The 19,024-nt window shown below is 36.3% G+C and overlaps 2 protein-coding genes across 3 annotated transcripts; both read left to right on the top strand.

Annotated features, from left to right (window-relative positions):
• The first annotated feature begins 3,235 nt into the window (after positions 1–3,235).
• LOC131418674 (uncharacterized) lies at positions 3,236–3,414 on the top strand. The gene has a single exon (XM_058563213.1). It carries the CDS (start codon positions 3,236–3,238, stop codon positions 3,395–3,397), a length of 162 nt encoding a protein of 53 aa, XP_058419196.1. The 3' UTR covers positions 3,398–3,414.
• A 75-nt stretch (positions 3,415–3,489) lies between these two features.
• MKKS (MKKS centrosomal shuttling protein) lies at positions 3,490–13,625 on the top strand. Of its 2 annotated transcripts, none has more exons than XM_058563209.1 (4): positions 3,490–4,598; positions 7,598–7,773; positions 8,769–8,846; positions 12,877–13,625. In XM_058563209.1, the coding sequence occupies exons 1-4, from the start codon at positions 3,614–3,616 to the stop codon at positions 13,315–13,317; spliced, it is 1,680 nt and encodes a 559-aa protein (XP_058419192.1). In that variant the 5' UTR covers positions 3,490–3,613; the 3' UTR covers positions 13,318–13,625. The 2 variants fall into 2 exon arrangements, with proteins under 2 accessions (XP_058419192.1, XP_058419191.1); XM_058563208.1 differs by having other exon boundaries at positions 8,736–8,846.
• Positions 13,626–19,024: the final 5,399 nt, after the last annotated feature.

Genomic DNA, 19,024 nt, shown 5'->3' with positions numbered 1-19,024 from the left:
CTTGATATGTGGGATGCTGCCACAGCATGGCTTGATAAGTGGTGTGTAGGTCCACGCCCAGAATCCAAACCTGTTAACCCTGGGCTGCTGAAGCAGAACAGGTGAACTTAACCACTACGCCACTGGGCCAGCCCCTGGTTACCTGTTGTTTTTATTATGACCCACTGGTAAAATATTTTTCTATTAGAAAAGTTGCTTCTAGAAAAGTTTGTTGCACAGAGACCTGTGACACTTGGCTGACAGGGTCATTTGGATAACAAGAGAAAGGGCAATCTGGCCATTCTTGTCCTGTCCTTTTTTCTAGCATTGTCTCTGGGATTATGAATGTGTCCAAAGGAGCCCTTGTCTCCTTACCATAAATTCATTCCAGAGCATACCAATCTGTAATTTGCAAAAGGTTCTTTTCTTTATCATTTCTGTTCTGTTTTTTCCAAGACAAATAAACTAATTGTATTCATCCCTTAGTGTCTAATAGTTTAGCTTCAAAATAATTTGTTGCTTTTGAGAGTTACTGAAATAAGAGGATGTAGTTATATAATTCAGTTCTGTGGTCTCTTATCTATAATTCCAAAATTCAAAAAGTTTTAAAATCCAAACGGTTTTGCCACAACTCCTTTGGTACAAAACTTGATCTTAACTGACATGAGGCAGTTTGCAGTCTTTAGTCCACTTAATATGAATATTTAGATTCACTGCAGAAATATTTTTGTGTTTAATTATGAATGTTATGGTTATATTAATTATGGGTGTTAAATACTATATTACTATATTATCTTGATTATGGGTGTTATTCACTCCATTTTATTTCTAAAATCCAAGAAATTCTGAATTATGAAACTTGTCTGGCCCCAGATAGAAAAGTATGGCCCTATAATTGTGGAGCGTTTTCTATTCTAATATACCTTTTTGACCTTCAGTTGAATAATAATGTGCTTTAAATTTGGCATAAAGTAGGTCAATTTGGGGTTCTACTCTTTATGGAAGGAGGACCTCAGTAAGGTTTTCCTCATTTTTAAGAGGTCTCTGATTTTGACTTGTGATAAAACTATGATAACATGATTACTTTTTGGCCAAAAAATTCCCCAGCTTATCTTGTATATTTCTGGCCTCAGACCTGCTAGAATCAGCCATTTCTCCAAAGAACCCCAATTCCTTTTAAGAGAAAATTTTACCTGTTTGTATTTCTTTAACTCATTTTTTATAGTTTATCTCTGAATTTAGGCTGCAGTCATGTATGTTTTACTATTATTTTAATTAAGTTATCCATTGCTGCAACAAGCCCATCTGCCAGGCCTGTGCATCCAGGAATAGTCAGGGCCATTCATGTGATGGTAACTTTTGGAATTATGGGTCATATTGTTAGAAAGGAAGAGTCTTAATAGAGCTGAACGGACACTTCCAAACCTATTCCAAAAGCCAGCCTGGTATTTCATTCCATTTCATTTCTTTCAATTGTACCTTATTTTGTCTGGATCTAGACCTATGATCACAAGTTGGCAAATGTCAGCATCTTAAAATGATTTGGAAATCATCAACACTTTCAATGATTTCTTGCCTTCTTGTTTTATAGAGATATTAGCCAGAAGATGTGGTTACTGGTCTCACTACCACAAGACCGTTAGAGGTGCCAACTTGGCATTCTACTTTTGAAAAGTTGCATGTCACTATTATGTATTGAAAATTTTTTTTAACTAGAGAAATCATTTTATTGATCACCGTTTCTATTGTGATTTGTGGTGTGTGTGTGTTGTGATGTGCAAATTAACGTATGGAAGTCACTTCACTAAGGTTTCATTTAAATGTGTGTCACAGATTTTGCTGAGTCTAAAATAACCATTGAAATACTATTTAAGTACTTTAGCTGTTCCTGGCATAAGATGAACAGAGACTTTTTTCCTCCTCATGCTATAAAAAAAGATGACTATAGCTTTATCATTGCAGGGAGAAAGCTGGCTATCATTGCCTTCACTTTATTTGGGTCCAGTTGCCATGGTTACAGCCCTTTAAATTGGGAGGAGTGGTAGCCAAAATAACACTTTGTATTATATTCTCTCATTCTCTTTACCTCTTTTTTGCACATCTTCAAATCACTTTTTTGGTCTGTATCATACTGTGTCACGGTCTACTCTAAGAAGTACTATAGTCTGGGTAATTCGGTTATTTTTATTTATGCTAAACACCATCCAAGTGGTTAGCACAGTTAGCATATTCCTGAAAATAACTAATAATTGGCTGAAACTTCACCTTCAAAGCACCAAGCCTCAACAGATAAGGTCCATGACCTGAGATTTTTATTCTTTCCGCACATTATTAAAGTATCCGAATTTTATGCCTCAAGGCACGCCATTTACAACCTTGTTAAGGAAACTAGTACAAGTGCTGGTATATTGGTATATGAACATTTATGGTATTTAAACTCTTTGAGATCAAATTGCAAATCAGATCCTGTTTTTCTCTTTGTCATCCAGCACATTCCCTGGTTTTTATATTTATTGTCATTAACCAAAGTTTTGGGGAGGATTAGTTGTAGGACATCAAAACTGAAAATGGTTGATTGATAGGGTAAAACTACAGAAAATTAGCTCTGACTTTAGCCAAATATTTAAAACATGGTTTATTCTTTGGTACAATGTGTTGTGCAGACTTAAACAGCTACGTATAGACTATACTTCAGAGAGTGTCTGCAGTTGGAATACTAACAGTTATCTTGTTCTCATAATTATTTACAAACAGTATTTGATGTAAATGTACTTTTTTCAGACCTAAGGTTTCCAAGCAAACCAAAGTTATAGAAAAAAACATAACATTAGATCTTGATGTAAGAGAATAAAAACATTTGAGGCTTTTTTTAAGACTCAGAGACCCAAATTCTATGAGTTTTATAATGTAGCGTTTCTCTTTTAGAAGCATATCATATTCAAATAACTACTGTATGCTTTCTACCTGTGTTGTTGTGCATTCCAAAATCATTAAAATATCAGCACTTTTTCTTGTAGGAATTCATTGAAGAATAAAGGAATGAATGATTAGTCTAACTAAGTGGATTTACGTTTCTCATTTTGTGGAGGAGTATGCCAGTTGGTAGTTCCTTTTTCTAAAGAAGGAGCAGAGGATTAAAATTAATTATTAAATTGTAATCTATAAAATGTTTTGGAATTATTTCTCTAAAATATTTTATTTTTATTTCTTCTAGAAAGAAGCAGCTTTGAATCTGAGCTTGATATTGAAAGAAGAGATGAAAAACATCAGTTGGATTAGAAAGAACTGGCTTCTTGTCGCTGGGGTTTCTTTCATAGGTGTCCATCTGGGAACATACTTTATACAGAGGGCTGCAAAACAATCTGTGAAATATCAGTCTGGAGGAAACAACGTATTGTTGAATAATGAAGTAAAATAAATGTTTGGAATTACTAATATGTCATTAAATCATTACATGCTGATTAGCTTCGTAAACACGGAGCTATTTAATTTTATAGCCACGATGCTGCATATTCAGACTTTCATTCCTGAAGAATAATTTTTTTTTAATGTGAAAACCCATGACAATACAATAAATAGAAAACCATGGTTAACAAAATAAAAACTGTCTTCACAAATTACCACCTGAAGTAAGATGTCTCGTTTCGAAGCTAAAAAGCCATCATTGTGTAAAAGCGAACCACTGACAAGTGAGCGAGTTAGGGCCACACTTTCCGTCTTGAAAGGAATCGTAACGTCGTGCTATGGCCCTTTGGGTCGGCTGAAGCAGCTGCACAACGGCCTTGGAGGCTCTGTGTGCACAACCTCACAGTCGTCGGCCCTGCTCGCTAACCTCTCAGTCACCCATCCCATTTTAAAGATCCTGACAACTTCCATGCAGAATCACGTGTCGTGCTTCAGTGACTGTGGCTTATTCACAGCCATTCTTTGCTGCAACCTGATTGAAAATGCTCAGAGAATAGGTTTGACACCCAGCACTGTCATTAAATTAAATAAGCACCTTTTGAGGCTCTGCATCAGTTACCTCAAGTCTGAAGCCTGTGGTTGTCGAATTCCAGTTGACTTTAGTAGTACCCAGATCCTCCTTTGTTTGGTGCGAAGTATACTAACCAGTAAACCTGCCTCTATGCTCACCAGAAAGGAAATAGACCATATCAGTACTTTGATTCTGAGAGCCTTTTTGCTTACAATTCCAGAAAACACTGAAGACCACATCATTTTAGGAGAGAGTATAATTGTACCTTTAAAAGGTCAAAGAGTTATAGATTCTACTGTGTTACCTGGAATACTTATTGAAATGTCAGAAGTCCAACTGATGAAGGGATTACCTGTCAAAAAATCAGACTCCCTCAAGGTGGCACTCTTTTGTGCATCTTTATCTGGAGACCTTTCTGATACTGGAGAAGGAACTGTGGTGGTCAGTTATGGGGTTTCTCTTGAAAATGCAGTCCTGGACCAGTTGCTTAACCTAGGAAGGCAGCTAGTGAGTGATCATGTAGATCTTGTTATGTGCCAAAAAGTTATACACCCATCTTTGAAACAGTTTCTCAGTATGCATCGTGTTATTGCCATAGACAGAGTTGGAGTGGCTCTCATGGAACCCTTGAGTAAAGTGACAGGTAAAAAGCATTCTGAGCTCTTGCTCCTTATGGTTAATAAATCACTTTTTTTTGAGCAGAGATATTCTTGGTACGTGTCACTGTTAACATCTTGAAAAATTTTAGAAGCCGCCAGCCTCGCAGCATGTGTATCATTTCTGGTAGCAAAGGTTGTTTCTGAAAAAGATCCTATGTTGTTCGCTTATTAAAAATTGAATGATTATAGCTATTTTTATTAATTTTCAGCCCCAAAATGTATTGCAAGTTTATCATAATCTAAAACTGTTAACCCCCAAATATTTTAGATTATTGAGAAGTCTAACATCCTCATAATCATATAAAGTCTTTGACACTTTAAACAAAATTCTTCTACTTGAGGTTTTTTCAAATTTCTTAAATCACGTTATATTCAGAAGGTAATTTAACTCAAGCAAAAACTGTACTTCTGCCTAAGTAGTGGTTTCTAAGTAGTAGGGGTGTGTGTGTGTTTTCTAGCTTTAAGTATCCCGAATATTTCCAGCTGAGCTCCTTAAGAACTGGGATTATCTTTTATTTTGAGCACTTACAACAGGCCTGGTCCACAGTAGGTGTTCTTAAATGCTTGTTGAATTGACAATAATGTATTTAGTAACATACAGAATTAGAATAGGCAAGAAATTCACTGTATTTCACAAACTCAGCAAGTTAAAAGCAGAAATGAAGTTGATAATCACCTGTTAGAGCCAAGGAAAAATGACAAACTGAAGAGTTCCTGATTTGAGTCATTCCTCAGTATCCCTTTAACTGCTTTCACAACCTATCAGACAATCATTTCATTCTGATTGATTGCAATTTTTAAGTTATTAGACTTATGCCATTGTTAAAGTTGACTATTTTTAGTCTTATTATCAGTCATCAAAAAGGAGTAGTATGTATGCCAGTGCTGAATACCCAATATCTCCGGGTTATTGTTCTATCTCTGTAAGACTGTCAAGTGATTGTCAAAGTGGAAATTATTAAGAAGTAAAGGACATAGTTCTTTGGAACTTATTGTTGATATTGTGGGTCAGACCTATATCCTTAAACATTTACTGGCTTTGCATGAATCGGGTGATTTCCAGTTGTGAATATTGAGTATTACAGATTATTTAGTCAGTTTTTAAAATATGAAGGCTGTTTCCATAGAAACAATATTATAAGTGGGCACTGGGTTTCCACACCAGCCCACAATTGTTATTTATCCCATATGTAACTAGAACATGGTATTAATAGCCAGTTTTAGTCCTGGATCTTGGCAGCAGAGACCTTTTGAGACAAAAGGGAAGGGGAAAAAATATATACCAGGCCCATGTCTCAAGTAAACTAAGAATAAGTGAGGTATGCTTTGGGCCTAAGCCATCTTCCCTGGTGTATCTAGGTTAACATTACCTTCTTTCTCTCCCTTCAAACAAAATTACTCCTCTTTGTTGATGACCTAGGTTAAGTAATGGAGTTATTGTGCATGGGTGACTGGTGTGTGTGATGCTTGTCATGGCTTACAAAAGCATTTTTAGCGTTTGGTTTGATTTATTTGTGGAGTAGATGTTATCTCCATTTTACTCTCCTATGGGGAAGCCCACCCAGAAAAATTAAATGACATGACTTGACTTGCTCCACGTCCAGTGGCTGATAAGCAGTAAAGCTGGATCCTCTCACTACAGATTCTGTTGTTTCCACCACATGAAATTATACAAGATGTAGGCTTTTTTTTTTCTCAAGTTTTAGATCACTCAAATATTCCTCATTCTTTGAGACTTTAGAAGTAATGAAGAAACGACATTCAAAGAAGTGAAATTGTTCGTGATTATTTTCTGGGTTCTTACAAATTTTTTGAGCTGAAAGTGTTTTTAGGTATTATTGTTTTAACTCCATTAGTTTGAAAGAGGAAACTGGCCCAAAAGGGTGCATTGCTCAGAGTTACAGTTTTCATCTTCAGACTTGAAATGCAAACCAGTGCAGCCACTATGGGAAACAGTATGGAGATTCCTCAAAAAATTAAAAAGAGAAATACCTTATGATCCAGCTATCCCACTACTGGGAATCTATCCAAAGAACCTGAAATCAACAATCCAAAGAGGCTTATGCACCCCTATGTTCATTGCAGCATTATTCACTATAGCCAAGAAATGGAAGCAACCTAAGTGTCCCTCAACTGATGATTGGATAAAGAAGATGTGATATATATACACAACGGAGTATTACTGGGCCATAAACAAAGACAAAATATTGTTGTTTCCTGTAGAAGTTTGGCATAGTTTCTTTTCTTATATAACTTTACTACATTTAGAAATTTTGGAAACATTCAAGTCATCCTAACTTCTCATTTATTCATATTTTTATTAATTTGTGCTTTGTAAAATTTTACTGTTTTATCTGTGCAGGAGGGAGGGCAAAATACTTATATACAAGAATAACGAGATAATGTCACATACTTTATTTTGGCATAATTTAGGTAGCTATTTACATACAAACTGTTGTTAGGCAAAAAAAAAAATTTATACGTTCACTAAATAGAACCCCAAAGGAATTCAACTACACAGCTATTTGCATAGCTTAATTTGTGTGTTTTAAGGTAAAAATAATAATGCCTTTAAAGAAAAATAGCCTGTCCCCTCATTTCACCGTAATTCGACGTTAGTGGGGCTCTTAATTTTGGGTCTCTGATCCCTGAATGGCTTCCAGGGTTCCTAGACTTCCTGGAAACATATGCAAAATAGTGTGTGATTTTTTCTAGAGAGTACAAAATAGTTTCTACCAGATGTTCAAAGTCTGTAAACCAAAGAAACCTCTGCTTTATTTGCATATCATTTTAATAGCAGAATGCTACTTATTTCATAGGTTTAAGAAGATGCTTCTTGTTATTTCTTAACCTCGATTTCATATTTTAAATGATATGCTTGTGGGACTTTTATATGGACTAGGAATAAATATTATAATTTTAAATAATTATATGCTCCATCTTTACTCATACATTTTCTGTTTTCTAAACTTTTAAAAAATAGGATCACAGCCTGTTGGTTCTCTGGGCTCAATCTCCCCTAGTAGTTATGGAAGTGTGAAGGATTTGTGCACTGCAAAATTTGGCTTCAAACATTTTTTTCATCTTATTCCTAATGAAGCAACTGTCTGCAGTCTGCTTCTCTGCAACAGAAATGACACTGCCTGGGATGAGCTGAAGGTAGGTAATGAACTTTGAATTCCAATCTAGGGGCTGAGGCAGGGATTAAATAGTCCCTTGGACAGGTACTATAATTATTTTCATGTCAGTGAGCTATGTTTTTTTTTTCTTCATAACTTCCCTAAGTGGTATAGAAAGCAAAAACAACAAAAATATGAGAATTAAAGTCACAAGTAAACTGACCTAATTGCGTGTGACATTACATTAGCCTTGGCATGTGTTGCCATTTATTATTTCTAGCATTTGCAAGCAATCTAAAGGTCCTTGACATGAACTTTTCTTAAGAAATTAACTTGAATTGTATACTCTTTGATGTGAATGTGAATGTAAATAATTCACTAAGTGAATAATTCACTTAGAAAATGAGTTCCCTAGTCATACCCATCATCCACCTCTTAACAGAACTTGTTCTCTACCAGCAATAACACATGCAACTTTTATATAAGGGAAGTGATAATCTATGGTATTGGTCACAAGCTTGAAGATTCATGTATGCTCAAGGATGTATCCTTGGTGAATATTGAAGGTCTCTGTGTTTTTATTACTGCTGGGTTGTAGCTATATTATCATCTCCATAGCAACTTAAAATAAACTCTTAGCATTTATACAATTAATTTATTTAGACTGAAATAATTTTTGTAGTAGAAGTACTAGCAAACCTTGCTGACCCAGTTTTTGAGGCTATGCATTTGTGAATCTCAATTTGAAGAGCTAAGTGTATATGAAAAAAGATATTAATCTGGTTCCTGAAAACACACATCTGGCTAAAATATTTTTCTTAATCTCTAATCTTTATTATTCCAAAATGTATTCATCACATTACAACCTTGGCAATACAGGTTTTGTTCTTTTGCAATTAAAATCAGGCTCTTTGAAACCACTAAGTTACCTTGAGAACATGGTTATGTTTCTTTGTGTATCTGATGTCAATGTCCACTTCTGATGATTTGGGGTTTTTTTAGCTCACGTGTCAAACAGCACTGCATGTTTTGCAGTTAACACTCAAGGAACCGTGCGTTTTGTTGGGAGGAGGCTGTACAGAAACTCACTTGGCAGCATACATCAGACACAAGGTAGGTTAGATAGTCCTACTCAGACTATCTCAGTTCTCAGCAATATTCATTTTATGAGATGATAAGCCAAATGATAATACCCTAGAGCCTTCAATGCTTAATTTCTCAGTAGTCTAAATCAGGTATTATATTTGAAAACACTTGAGGAAAATAACATTTGCAAATATGAGGTAATATCTTTATCACAATGATTATTATTAATCCAACCTTTTAGCAAACGATCACATTCTTTGAATATTGTCTAAATAGACTGCATGTTGAAATGAGCTTTCTGTTAATGGGAGTTGTCATATGAGAGATCTCTACTGCTGTGTACAATAATAATTGATATTCACAATGACAGTGTTGAGATTCTACAAAATACTTCAGTACCTCCTGAATCATCAAGAAAAGAATTAATTTCATTTATTAAAGCATTCCAAGTGTTAGATTCTATTATAATTTTTAAATTGGTATTCATTTTATGATATATATTAATTCTATCAAATAGAATTTTTTTATTAATCTAGGAAACTCCATTTCCTGACAATAGTCAGATAAATTTAGTGCATCATAGTTCTGATTAATTACTTCATAAATACTGTCCTACTTTATTTGAAAATGGACACACAAAGGTATGTGTTTTCCAAATATTTGCAGTTGATTCTTTGGTTAGTTAGGAGTGTTATCAAGAGACTCTGCAGGGCTTCCAGTGGATGCCAGGAACTGGAGAGAGTATAAATGTTTTTTGTAGACATGCCCCACCCTGCTTCCCCACATAATTTAAAATCTATTTGATGATAAGCCCATTCATGAAAAGTTATCAGAATATATGTTATGAAAAACAAAATCAGTGCCAGTCTATTGATGTTAAATGGACGATAATCTGCAAATGGGATTGAGTAAAGAAGAAAAAGTTTTTTGGAAGAGGAAGGTGTCTTGAGTAGGATTTTGAAGAAAAATATAGCAGTGAAAATATGGGAAAAGAATATGCAGTAGAGATTATCTCATTTGGTTCAGACCTCCTGGGCAAAAAAATAGTGGTCACTGTTTTTAAGTAAACTTAAGTTTTTAATTTTAGGATATGGGTTTTTAACTGTCATTCAGTTATTAGTTTGCTAATATGTTACTTTTTCTTTTACCATGAAATTTCTTAACCTGTTTTATCTTGAAGTCTGCTTTGTCTGGTATGAGTATGGCAACACCTGCTTTCTTTTGTTTGCCATTAGCTTAGAGTATTGTCTTCCATCCCTTCACTCTGAGCCTGTGCTTGTCTTTAGAGCTGAGATGTGTTTCCTGGAGGCAGCATATTGTTGGGTCTTGCTTTTTAATCCATCCTGCCACTCTGTATCTTTTGATTGGAGAGTTCAATCCATTTACATTTAGGGTAGTTATTGATATATTAGGGCTTAATGTTGCTGTTTTGTCACTTATTTTCTGGTTCTTTTGCGTTTCCTTTGTTTCTTGTCCCATTTGTTTCGGACTGCCAGTTCAGTTTGGTTGTTCTGTCTTATGACTCTTCTAGTTTTCTCTTTGTTTATCATATGTGATTTTGTTTTGATTATTTGTTTAGTGGTTACCTTGAGGTTTGTGTAAAAAATCTTGTGTATGAGATAGTCCATTATCTGATGGCCTATTTCCTTATACTAAGTCAATTCAATCACTCGCCTCTTCCCCTTCTAAGTCTTTCTTGTTATACCTTATTCTATCTTGTGTTGTGGCTGTGTGTTTACAGTGATGAGGTTAAATTTATTTTTGGTGAATTCCTTCCTTTGATCTTTGATTTTGGTATTTAAGTGGTTGCTAACCTATTCCGGTAAAGATCTCCCATTTTTCTGAGTTTGTCTACCTATTTTTCTCCTTGCTCCAAGCTTTGTATTCCCTTTCTCTTCTTTTTTTCAGGCCTGAGGGCCTTGAGTGTTTCTTGTAGTGGGGGTCTCGTGGCCATGAACTCCCTTAGCTTTTGTTTATCTGGGAGAGTTACTATTTCTCCATCATATTTGAAGGATATTTTTGCTGGATAGAGTATTCTTGGCTGAAAGTTTTTGTCTTTCAGTATTTTGAATATACCATTCCAATCTCTCCTAGCCTGTAAAGTTTCTGTTGAGAAATCCGCTGAAAGCCTGATGGGAGTTCCTTTGTACATTATTTTTTGTTTTTGTCTAGCTGCCTTTAATATTGTTTCTTTGTCCTTGAGTCTGGCTAGCCTTACCACTACATGTTGTGGAGTGGGCCTTTGCCTGTTGATGTATTTATGTGATCTGTTGGCTTCGCTTACTGGTATTTCCTGCTCCTTCCCCAGATTTGGGAAATTCTCAGCTATTATTTCCTTGAATAGGCTCTCTGTTCCTCTTTCCCTCTCTTCTCCCTCAGGAATACCTATAATTCTTATGTTACATTTCCTAATAGAGTCAGATATTTCTTGGGGTCTTTCTTCATTTCTTTTTAGTCTTAGTTCTCTCTCCTCTTCCATCTGGAGCATATCTGTATTTTCCTATCCTCTAAAGTGCTAGTTCTTTCCTCCATATTGTCAGCTCTGTTCTTTAAAGATTCCAGATTCTCCTTTATCTCCTCCATTGTGTTCTTCATCTCCATCACCACTGATTGGTTTTTCTTTATGATTTCAATCTCTTTTGTGAAGAAACTCCTAATGTCATTGAATTGTTTGTCTGTGTTGTCTTGTATTTCGTTGAGTGTTTTTATGATAACTATTTTGAAATCTCTGTCACTTAGGTTATGGATTTCTGTGTCTTCAGGGTTGGTTTCTGGGTGCTTGTCATTTTCCTTCTGGTCTGGTGATTTCATGTATCTTTGCATTGTGGTTCCTGTATTGGCTTTGTTTTCCTCATCCTGGAAATCTCTGGTTGCAATTTCCACCCCCCACCACTGTGTGGGGGTAAGGGGCTGTGTAACCTGAGCCCCCTGCATTCTGCCGCGGTTTTTCGCTGCCATCCGCGGGTCACTTGGTCTGGTCTGGTCGGCTGAGCTGCAGGGTCCGGTTTGCCGGGGGTGGGGGGGGTGCTCTCTCTTTTGCCCGCTGAGTCCCTGGTGTGGGGGGCTTCTCATTTGCCCCTCATTATCTACTCTCTGGGGTGCTCAGATGTTGATGGTACCCTGTAGCAGTTCTGAGTCCTCTGTGTGGGAGTTTCCCACTGGCCGAGAGACCCTGAAGAGCTACGGTTTCCCGGCAGAGGGCCACCCCTCCCCCCTCTCTGGGAGCCGCTGACCGGGATCGCTGATCTGATGGGGAGGGAGAGGAGTTCTCCTTACCTCTCCTCACTTCCTCCAGGGGCCCAGCACGTTCCACTCTCAGATGTGCAGCAGTGTGGATCTTTCTGATCTTGCTTTTCACTGTCTAGGATTCCGTTGTTGGTCTGTGACTGTTCCTTTTGTTGTATCTCATTGGGGGAAGAGTTTACGGGAAAGCTCAATCCACCATGACGCTGACGTCACTCCTCACCATGAAATTTCTAGGATAAACTTTTTAGAATGGTGGAACCAAAAAACCATCTAAAGTCATATTACCTTTTCATTAATTTAAATAGAACAATATTTATTTTTAAAACATTGATGTGAAAACTACATGTCCCTAAATCATTTTTTTCTTAATAATATGTGTGTTCTCATTTTAAAGAAATCTCAAATATTTTGCCAAGTATAAATAAGTACTTCATTTGGGACATCAGTCTTGAGTAACTTCCTATTGTGTGTATAAAAACCTGTAGTACATGCACCATGCCTTGTCCTTTATATATTAAGGAGGCACCACTGGGCAGTCATTCAGAATAAGTTGTTGATGGGGTTTAGTCTGATTCATTCATTCTGATAACATGACTGGTAGCATACATTTTTACTATAACCAGCCAGGTTAAGGTATTATAGCCTGCCAGCTCACCCACACATGTCCATTAGCATTGTGCCAAACCCCTAAGTAAATGAAAGTAAGTGGTGTCTTTATGAATAAGGGTTTGATCAAATATTCTATTTTTCAGATACATATTTATAATATTAATTGCTCTGCCTGTGTTTTCAATGGTTTTATTGCTTTTAGACTTGTAATGAGCCAGAAAGCATTCTTAAGGATGAAGGATGTAATCAAACAGAACTTCACCTAATTACTGAAGCGTTTTGCAGTGCACTAGAATCTCTCGCTGCCTCTTTAGAACATGATGGAGGTGAAATTCTCACTGACATGAAGTATGGACACTTTTGGTCACTTCAGGCAGATTCTCCCTCTATTGTCAACTGGCCAGATTTGCTTTCAAGATGTGGCTGTGGCCTATACAACAGCCAGGAAGAGCTCAGCTGGTCTTTCCTGAGGAGTACTTGTCATCCTTTTGCGCCACAAACCTTCCTTCCACATGAAGCTGCAGGCTCAGCCAACTACCTGACCTTGGACTGTTTTACTGCTAAGCTTAATGGCCTACAGGTGGCTGTGGAGACAGCCAATTTGATTTTGGATCTTTCGTATGTCATTGAAGATAAAAACTGATATAAGAGAATAGCATGTTTATATTACAAAAAAAAACTAGTCAGGTGTCAATTAAGAAAAATATTGAATGTACTTGTTCTCTCCCAAAGGCCTGTTCTGCATATCTGGAAAGATGATTCATAAAATTATAGATTTACTTAAGAAAAAAAGGTATAATTCTTGACTAGAAGTACCATAGAATAATGAAAATCTGAAGCATTATTAAAGATATTGTAGTTATCTTAGGGATTCCACTTTATATTGTTCTGAGTTTTTGTTGTTATTTTGATATCATCCTAAGAATATACAGAAATAAAAAAAATTTCCTAATCTATGCTCTAGTTTGCATATACTTATAGATATTTTTTAGTTTGTAGTAATTACATACGTTTAAAGTGTGAAATTAGATTCCAGAGTATCACAAAGCATCCAGTACATATTGCTAAATCAAAAGAAGCATTCCAACTGCACATTTAGTAAAATTTAAGTGTTCTTTATCTGAGACTATATCATTCAGTGGTTAGATAACTGCTGTAGAACCTGGTCTACCTGCAGTTGCTAGTTTGTATCACAGTTCTTCATTTTTGTTATTTTGAGAATGTGTGATTAGGAAAAAAATAGATTTATATAGTAACTAAGCAGCATAGAGAAAAGAAGTGGAAAAGTTATTTCTCTAGTTCAATCAATAGTGCAAAAAATAAACTAGAAAAGCTCTCATATTCGAAGTAGAGACACTGATGTTTCACCAAGGAAAGTAATTTGAATTTTATGCAAATACAAGGTATATTGATAAATTGAAGAAGAAATACAGAATGCAGCTAGAGGAATAAGTATGGAGCTGTAACAGATGTTATATTAAACTTTAGGAAAACATTTAGAAAATTTGGGGAAAATTAAACAACCCAAGAGTCAGTGATCAGATCTATAGACATGGTAGAGGGAGACAGAATTTTTAGGCAATTTCCTCTAGTACTCTTGTAATCCAAAAAAATTTTTACCCTGAGCCGAAGAAAAAATTGCAGTACAAACTCAAAGCGATGCAATATATATTGAAAAATCTACTACACCTCAAGCTTCATAAAACATTTCTCAAAAATTTTACTTATTTTATTATTAGAGTTGAATTAGAGGAGCAGTGTGGTAGGCAGCCTGTAAGTGACGCCCCCCCCCCCCCCGCCGTGGTTTTCAGGCCCTTGCATAATCCCCTCCCCTTGAGTGTGGGCTGGGGGTAGAGATGCCTTCAACTCTCCTATTTCCCCCCTCTGTGAACAAGAATGTCTTAATGCGGTTATCCTATGTCTGATCCATCATTGTATGTTGGCAGATAACTTGTCTTCTTAGCTTCATGAGTCTACAGATGTAGAGGAACTGTACTTAAGGAATTACACCTAAGGAGCCTCGCCCACCCTGACCTGGTTTCTGTGATGCGATTCCGGAATAGGAGCTGAGGTTGTAATACAATGAGACTTTTGAGGATCTGGGGAGGGTGAATATATTTTGCATGTGGTGGGCAGCCTCTAAAATGGCTCCCAATGATCCCACCTCCTGGTAGTCCACCTTTTGGGTGTGGGTGGAACTTCGTGACTAGCTTTTTGGTGAGTAGAATCCAGCAGAAGTGATGGGATATCCCTTCCGATATTAAGTTGTAAAAAGATGGGCTTGTCTCTTGATCTCTCACTCGCTCACTCTGTTGGAGTTCAGCTGGCAGGTGGGGAACTGCCCTGTGGAGAGGCCCGCATAGCAACAGACTGAGGGAGGCTTCCAGGCAACAGCTCCCAAGGAACTAAATCCTACCAACCACCACAAGAGTGAATTTGGAAGCAGATCCTCCCTAGCGGAGCCCCAATGGTAGCCTCTCATTGCACCGGCATGAGAGCACTGAGGCAGAGGACCTAGCTAAGCCACTCCCAGAGTGATTCCTGACCCACTAAATCTGTGAGATAATAAATTCTGTTTTAAAGCAAGGTTTGGGTGTAATTTATTATGCAGCAATAGACATCTAATAAAGGCAGGAGTAAGAGCTTATTTATAATTACATACTGAAATCTTGGTCACACAAGTGGAAAAAAGCATTCTTGATGCCATGCCTTTGTATTTTCCCTATCACTCCAGACATAAAGGCAGTGTTCTTCATCACACACGAGGTTTCTACATTCACTTAAGACCGTGGGTCACATAGGAATGTGGGAGTTGTCCTGGGTCTCCTTGGCCCTCTACTGCATTTCCAGTTGCTCGAAGAATGGGTGCCATGGCGAACCTCTCCAACTGACCTTGTTCGTCAAGAGTCTCCACTTCTCATGGTAGCCATTTTTAGCTCTGTCATTTTGAGCTTTGCCGTAAAATTCAATTACATTCCTTGGTGAAACATCAGTGCTCCCATTTGAGTATGTCATAAATTTGTGGAAATATTTTTATAAATTTGTGTTTCCTGAAGTTGTGTACAATCTTTACTAGAAAATACTGTAAATAAAAAAAAAAAAAAAACACTTCCTTAACAATTCAAGAGAATCATCATTCAAACTCAGATGGTAAAATATGAGATGAAAATTCTTGCTGAAAATAATTTCAGAAGAGCTCATTTTGACAGAAATAAATGACAAGGAAAAACAGCAACTAAGTTAATCCTCAGGCACTGTTTTGTGACTTAAAGTAAGATTGAGGTCTGAATATTGCATTATGTTGCTCTTCGGGAGACAGAACAGGAAACCCTGATTGCTACAAAAAGAAAAGGGAAAATGAGCAGAAGAGAAGGAAGTCAGTGACAGCTGCTCGGTACTTTTGTGGGACTCAAGATGTGAAGCATTAAAGGTTATTGAGCCATGGGAGTCCAAGAGGATTAGCATCTTATCAGTCAAAAGAGGGTAGGATCTTGGGAGCAAGGAAAATATTGGAGAACTAACACAAATTAAAAGAGTCTTTTAAGTCAAAATACTTATTTGGTCTTACAAATACCCCAATTCCTTAATTCTTACATTTGTACTAAATTAGAGAATCTTTATAAGTTAGACATTTTAAATCAACCATTAAAGTGAAGCATTTTCCATAGGGTATTTAAATTACATACTATTATATCTTTTATTATGATAAGTATCCTTGAACTCATTTAGTTTGTATAATCAAAGCCATTTAGGCATTCACATAATAGAAAATAAAATTTAAGTACTCCTATAAGATCCATCAAATTCTGTATTCTTACATTGTTGAGCAGTTCTTTGGATAACTTTAAAATAAAACTATTGTTTGCAGTCACGTAAATTATGCAGGTTATTATTTGAGAGTATCATGTACAAAAATCACTTTCATAATACAGGTCCTGTCAAAACATCCAATGCGTTAGGTTATTCCTTTCTGATAATCTTTGGGGAATAGTCAAGGAGACTAAACATCTCTTACAGGGCTCTATTTCAGCTGTCTAAATAAATCTATCTCTTCATCTGAAGAAAAAGGCAAGTTTGAACATCTGATATCTTTATAATTTTTTTTCATAAATGTTTCCACTTAGTAACTATGGTATCCCATAATCCTTGGAAATTTTTGCCACTCACCTAAACATTTGAATTTAGATGTATCTAAACCCAATGTTAGCCTGTATCTTTGGATTATAAGTAGATTTATGTACTTCTTTATTGAGAATATAGTAATAATCATAAAAGAGAATGCAGTCCCTGAAAACTAATCCTATATGTAGATCAAGCCTTTTGTTGGAGAAATAATTCATAGATTAAATGCACTAAAAGCAATGGAATACCATTACCTGTAATAAATTGGCCTTAGAGAGAAATCAAGCAACTTGACAATCTCCTGTTAAGAATTCACACTGAGGCGTCACACTTATAAATATTTATAAGAAACATCCTATTTTAGCCCTATAGTTTTTGTTCAAAGTATTGTGATTTCTTTCTTTTTTTTTGTTGTTGAGGAATATTTGCTCTGAGCTAACATCTGTTGCCAATTTGCCTCTGTTTCATATGTGAGCCACTGCCACAGCATGGCTAATGATAGATGAGTGGTGTGTAGGTCCACACCCGGGAACCAAACCCGAGCCGCTGAAGCGAAGAGTGCCAAACTTAACCACTAGGCCACCAGGGCTGACCCAGTGATTTCATTTTGAGAAGTATTAATTGACCTCTTTTTGTTTGCCAGATGCTATAGTCAGTGGTATTAGAGGTTAAAAAAAAATGTTGTTCACAATCCCTGACCCCAAAGAGCTAGATGTAGCCAGTGAGATGTATTTTTTAATACCATTTTTCTTTTTTAAAAAGTAATTTCCTAAAATAATTATAAGCATTATGTTGTAATAGAAAACTTGGAAAATATGAATCAGACACACACACACAAACACACAAACGGAAAATAAAGTCAAATGTAATTCTACTACCCAGAAATAACCACTGTTTACATTTTATATGCATCTTTTCTGTTTTTCTGTATATACTTTTCCAAAAATGTAACCATACAGTATGTTGTTTTATAATCTGTTCCTTTTACCTAATATGTCATGAACGTCACAAACATGTACAATCATTACACACTCTACTACTACATCATTTTTAATAACTGAAATGAAATTTCAGTTGTAGAGATTATACCATAATTTAGTCAATTGAACTTTTATTAGCATGCCTTTAGGCTGTTTCCAATTTTGTATCAATATAAACAACAACACAATGAACAGCTTGTATATAGCCTTTTACTAGATCCCTGATTATTTCCTCAGGATGAATAAATAGAATTGAGATTTCTGGCTCTAAGTGTATTTGAAATGGATAGGCTATTAATATATATTGTCTAATTGTCTTCCAGGAATGTTGCATCAATATGCTCTGACCACAGTGTGTGAAAGTGCTCATTTTCACGAACTTTGGCCAACACTGGTTATTATCTTTGCCAATTTAATAGCTAAAGTAGACTCCTTTTTACAATTTGCATTTTTCTTTTTATAATTTGCATTTTTTAAGTTATTAATAAGGTAGATACTTTTTTATATATTATTGGCCATGTCTTCTTTCGTTAGTCAAATGCTTGTTAACAGGTCTTCTAAGTTTTCTATCAGTTCATCTTTCTAATATGCATTTATATTTTTATATTTACTTTCTCATTTGCATTATTAAAGGTATGTACATATTAGAGAGGTAAATTTTTAAAGCAAATGCATAGCCTCTTTTCACGGTCTCAGTTTTTTAACCAGCTGTGCATGCCCAAGCTAAACATGGTACTTTCTTAATGGTACAGTTTTGTACATATCTATTGCTTTGCACTCATAGGCAGCAGCAAAACACCTATGTTGTGTGATGAATTTAAAATAGTAGACAAACTATTGCCCTGACTTTTTACTACCATCTAATTCTTTAATAAAGCGTCTGGGGAATGGGATGGTATATTAGTTTGCTAGGGCTGCTTTAACAAATTACCGCAAATTTGGTGGCTTAAAACAACAGCCAGCCCCAGTTCTGGAGGCTAGAAGTCCGAAATCAAGGTCTTGTCAGGGCTACACTGCCTACTGAGGCTCTAGGGGGCAATCGTTCCTCGCTTCTTGCAGTTTCTAGTGGCTATCAGTATTCCTTGACTTTCCTTGGCTTGTAGACACATCACTCCAATCTTTGCCTCTATCTTTACATGGCCTTCCCCGCTGTGTCTCTGTGTCTCAAACCTCCCTCTCAGTTCTCTTATAAGGACACCAGTCATTGGATTTAGGGCCCACCCTAAATCCAGAATGATCTCCTCCCAA

Source organism: Diceros bicornis, chromosome 19 (genome assembly GCF_020826845.1).
Source record: "Diceros bicornis minor isolate mBicDic1 chromosome 19, mDicBic1.mat.cur, whole genome shotgun sequence".
Lineage (NCBI taxonomy): Eukaryota > Metazoa > Chordata > Mammalia > Perissodactyla > Rhinocerotidae > Diceros > Diceros bicornis.
The sequence above is the reverse complement of the archived record's forward strand: the minus strand, read 5'-3'. Positions and strand labels throughout refer to the sequence as shown.

Excerpts from the sequence above, each read along its gene's own strand:
- LOC131418674 (XM_058563213.1), top strand. The coding sequence starts at position 3,236 with ATGAAAAACATCAGTTGGATTAGAAAGAACTGGCTTCTTGTCGCTGGG.
- MKKS (XM_058563208.1), top strand. The coding sequence starts at position 3,614 with ATGTCTCGTTTCGAAGCTAAAAAGCCATCATTGTGTAAAAGCGAACCA. Across the intron at positions 7,774-8,735 it reads CTGCCTGGGATGAGCTGAAG|CTCACGTGTCAAACAGCACT; the intron begins GTAGGTAATGAA and ends GGGTTTTTTTAG. Across the intron at positions 8,847-12,876 it reads CAGCATACATCAGACACAAG|ACTTGTAATGAGCCAGAAAG; the intron begins GTAGGTTAGATA and ends TATTGCTTTTAG.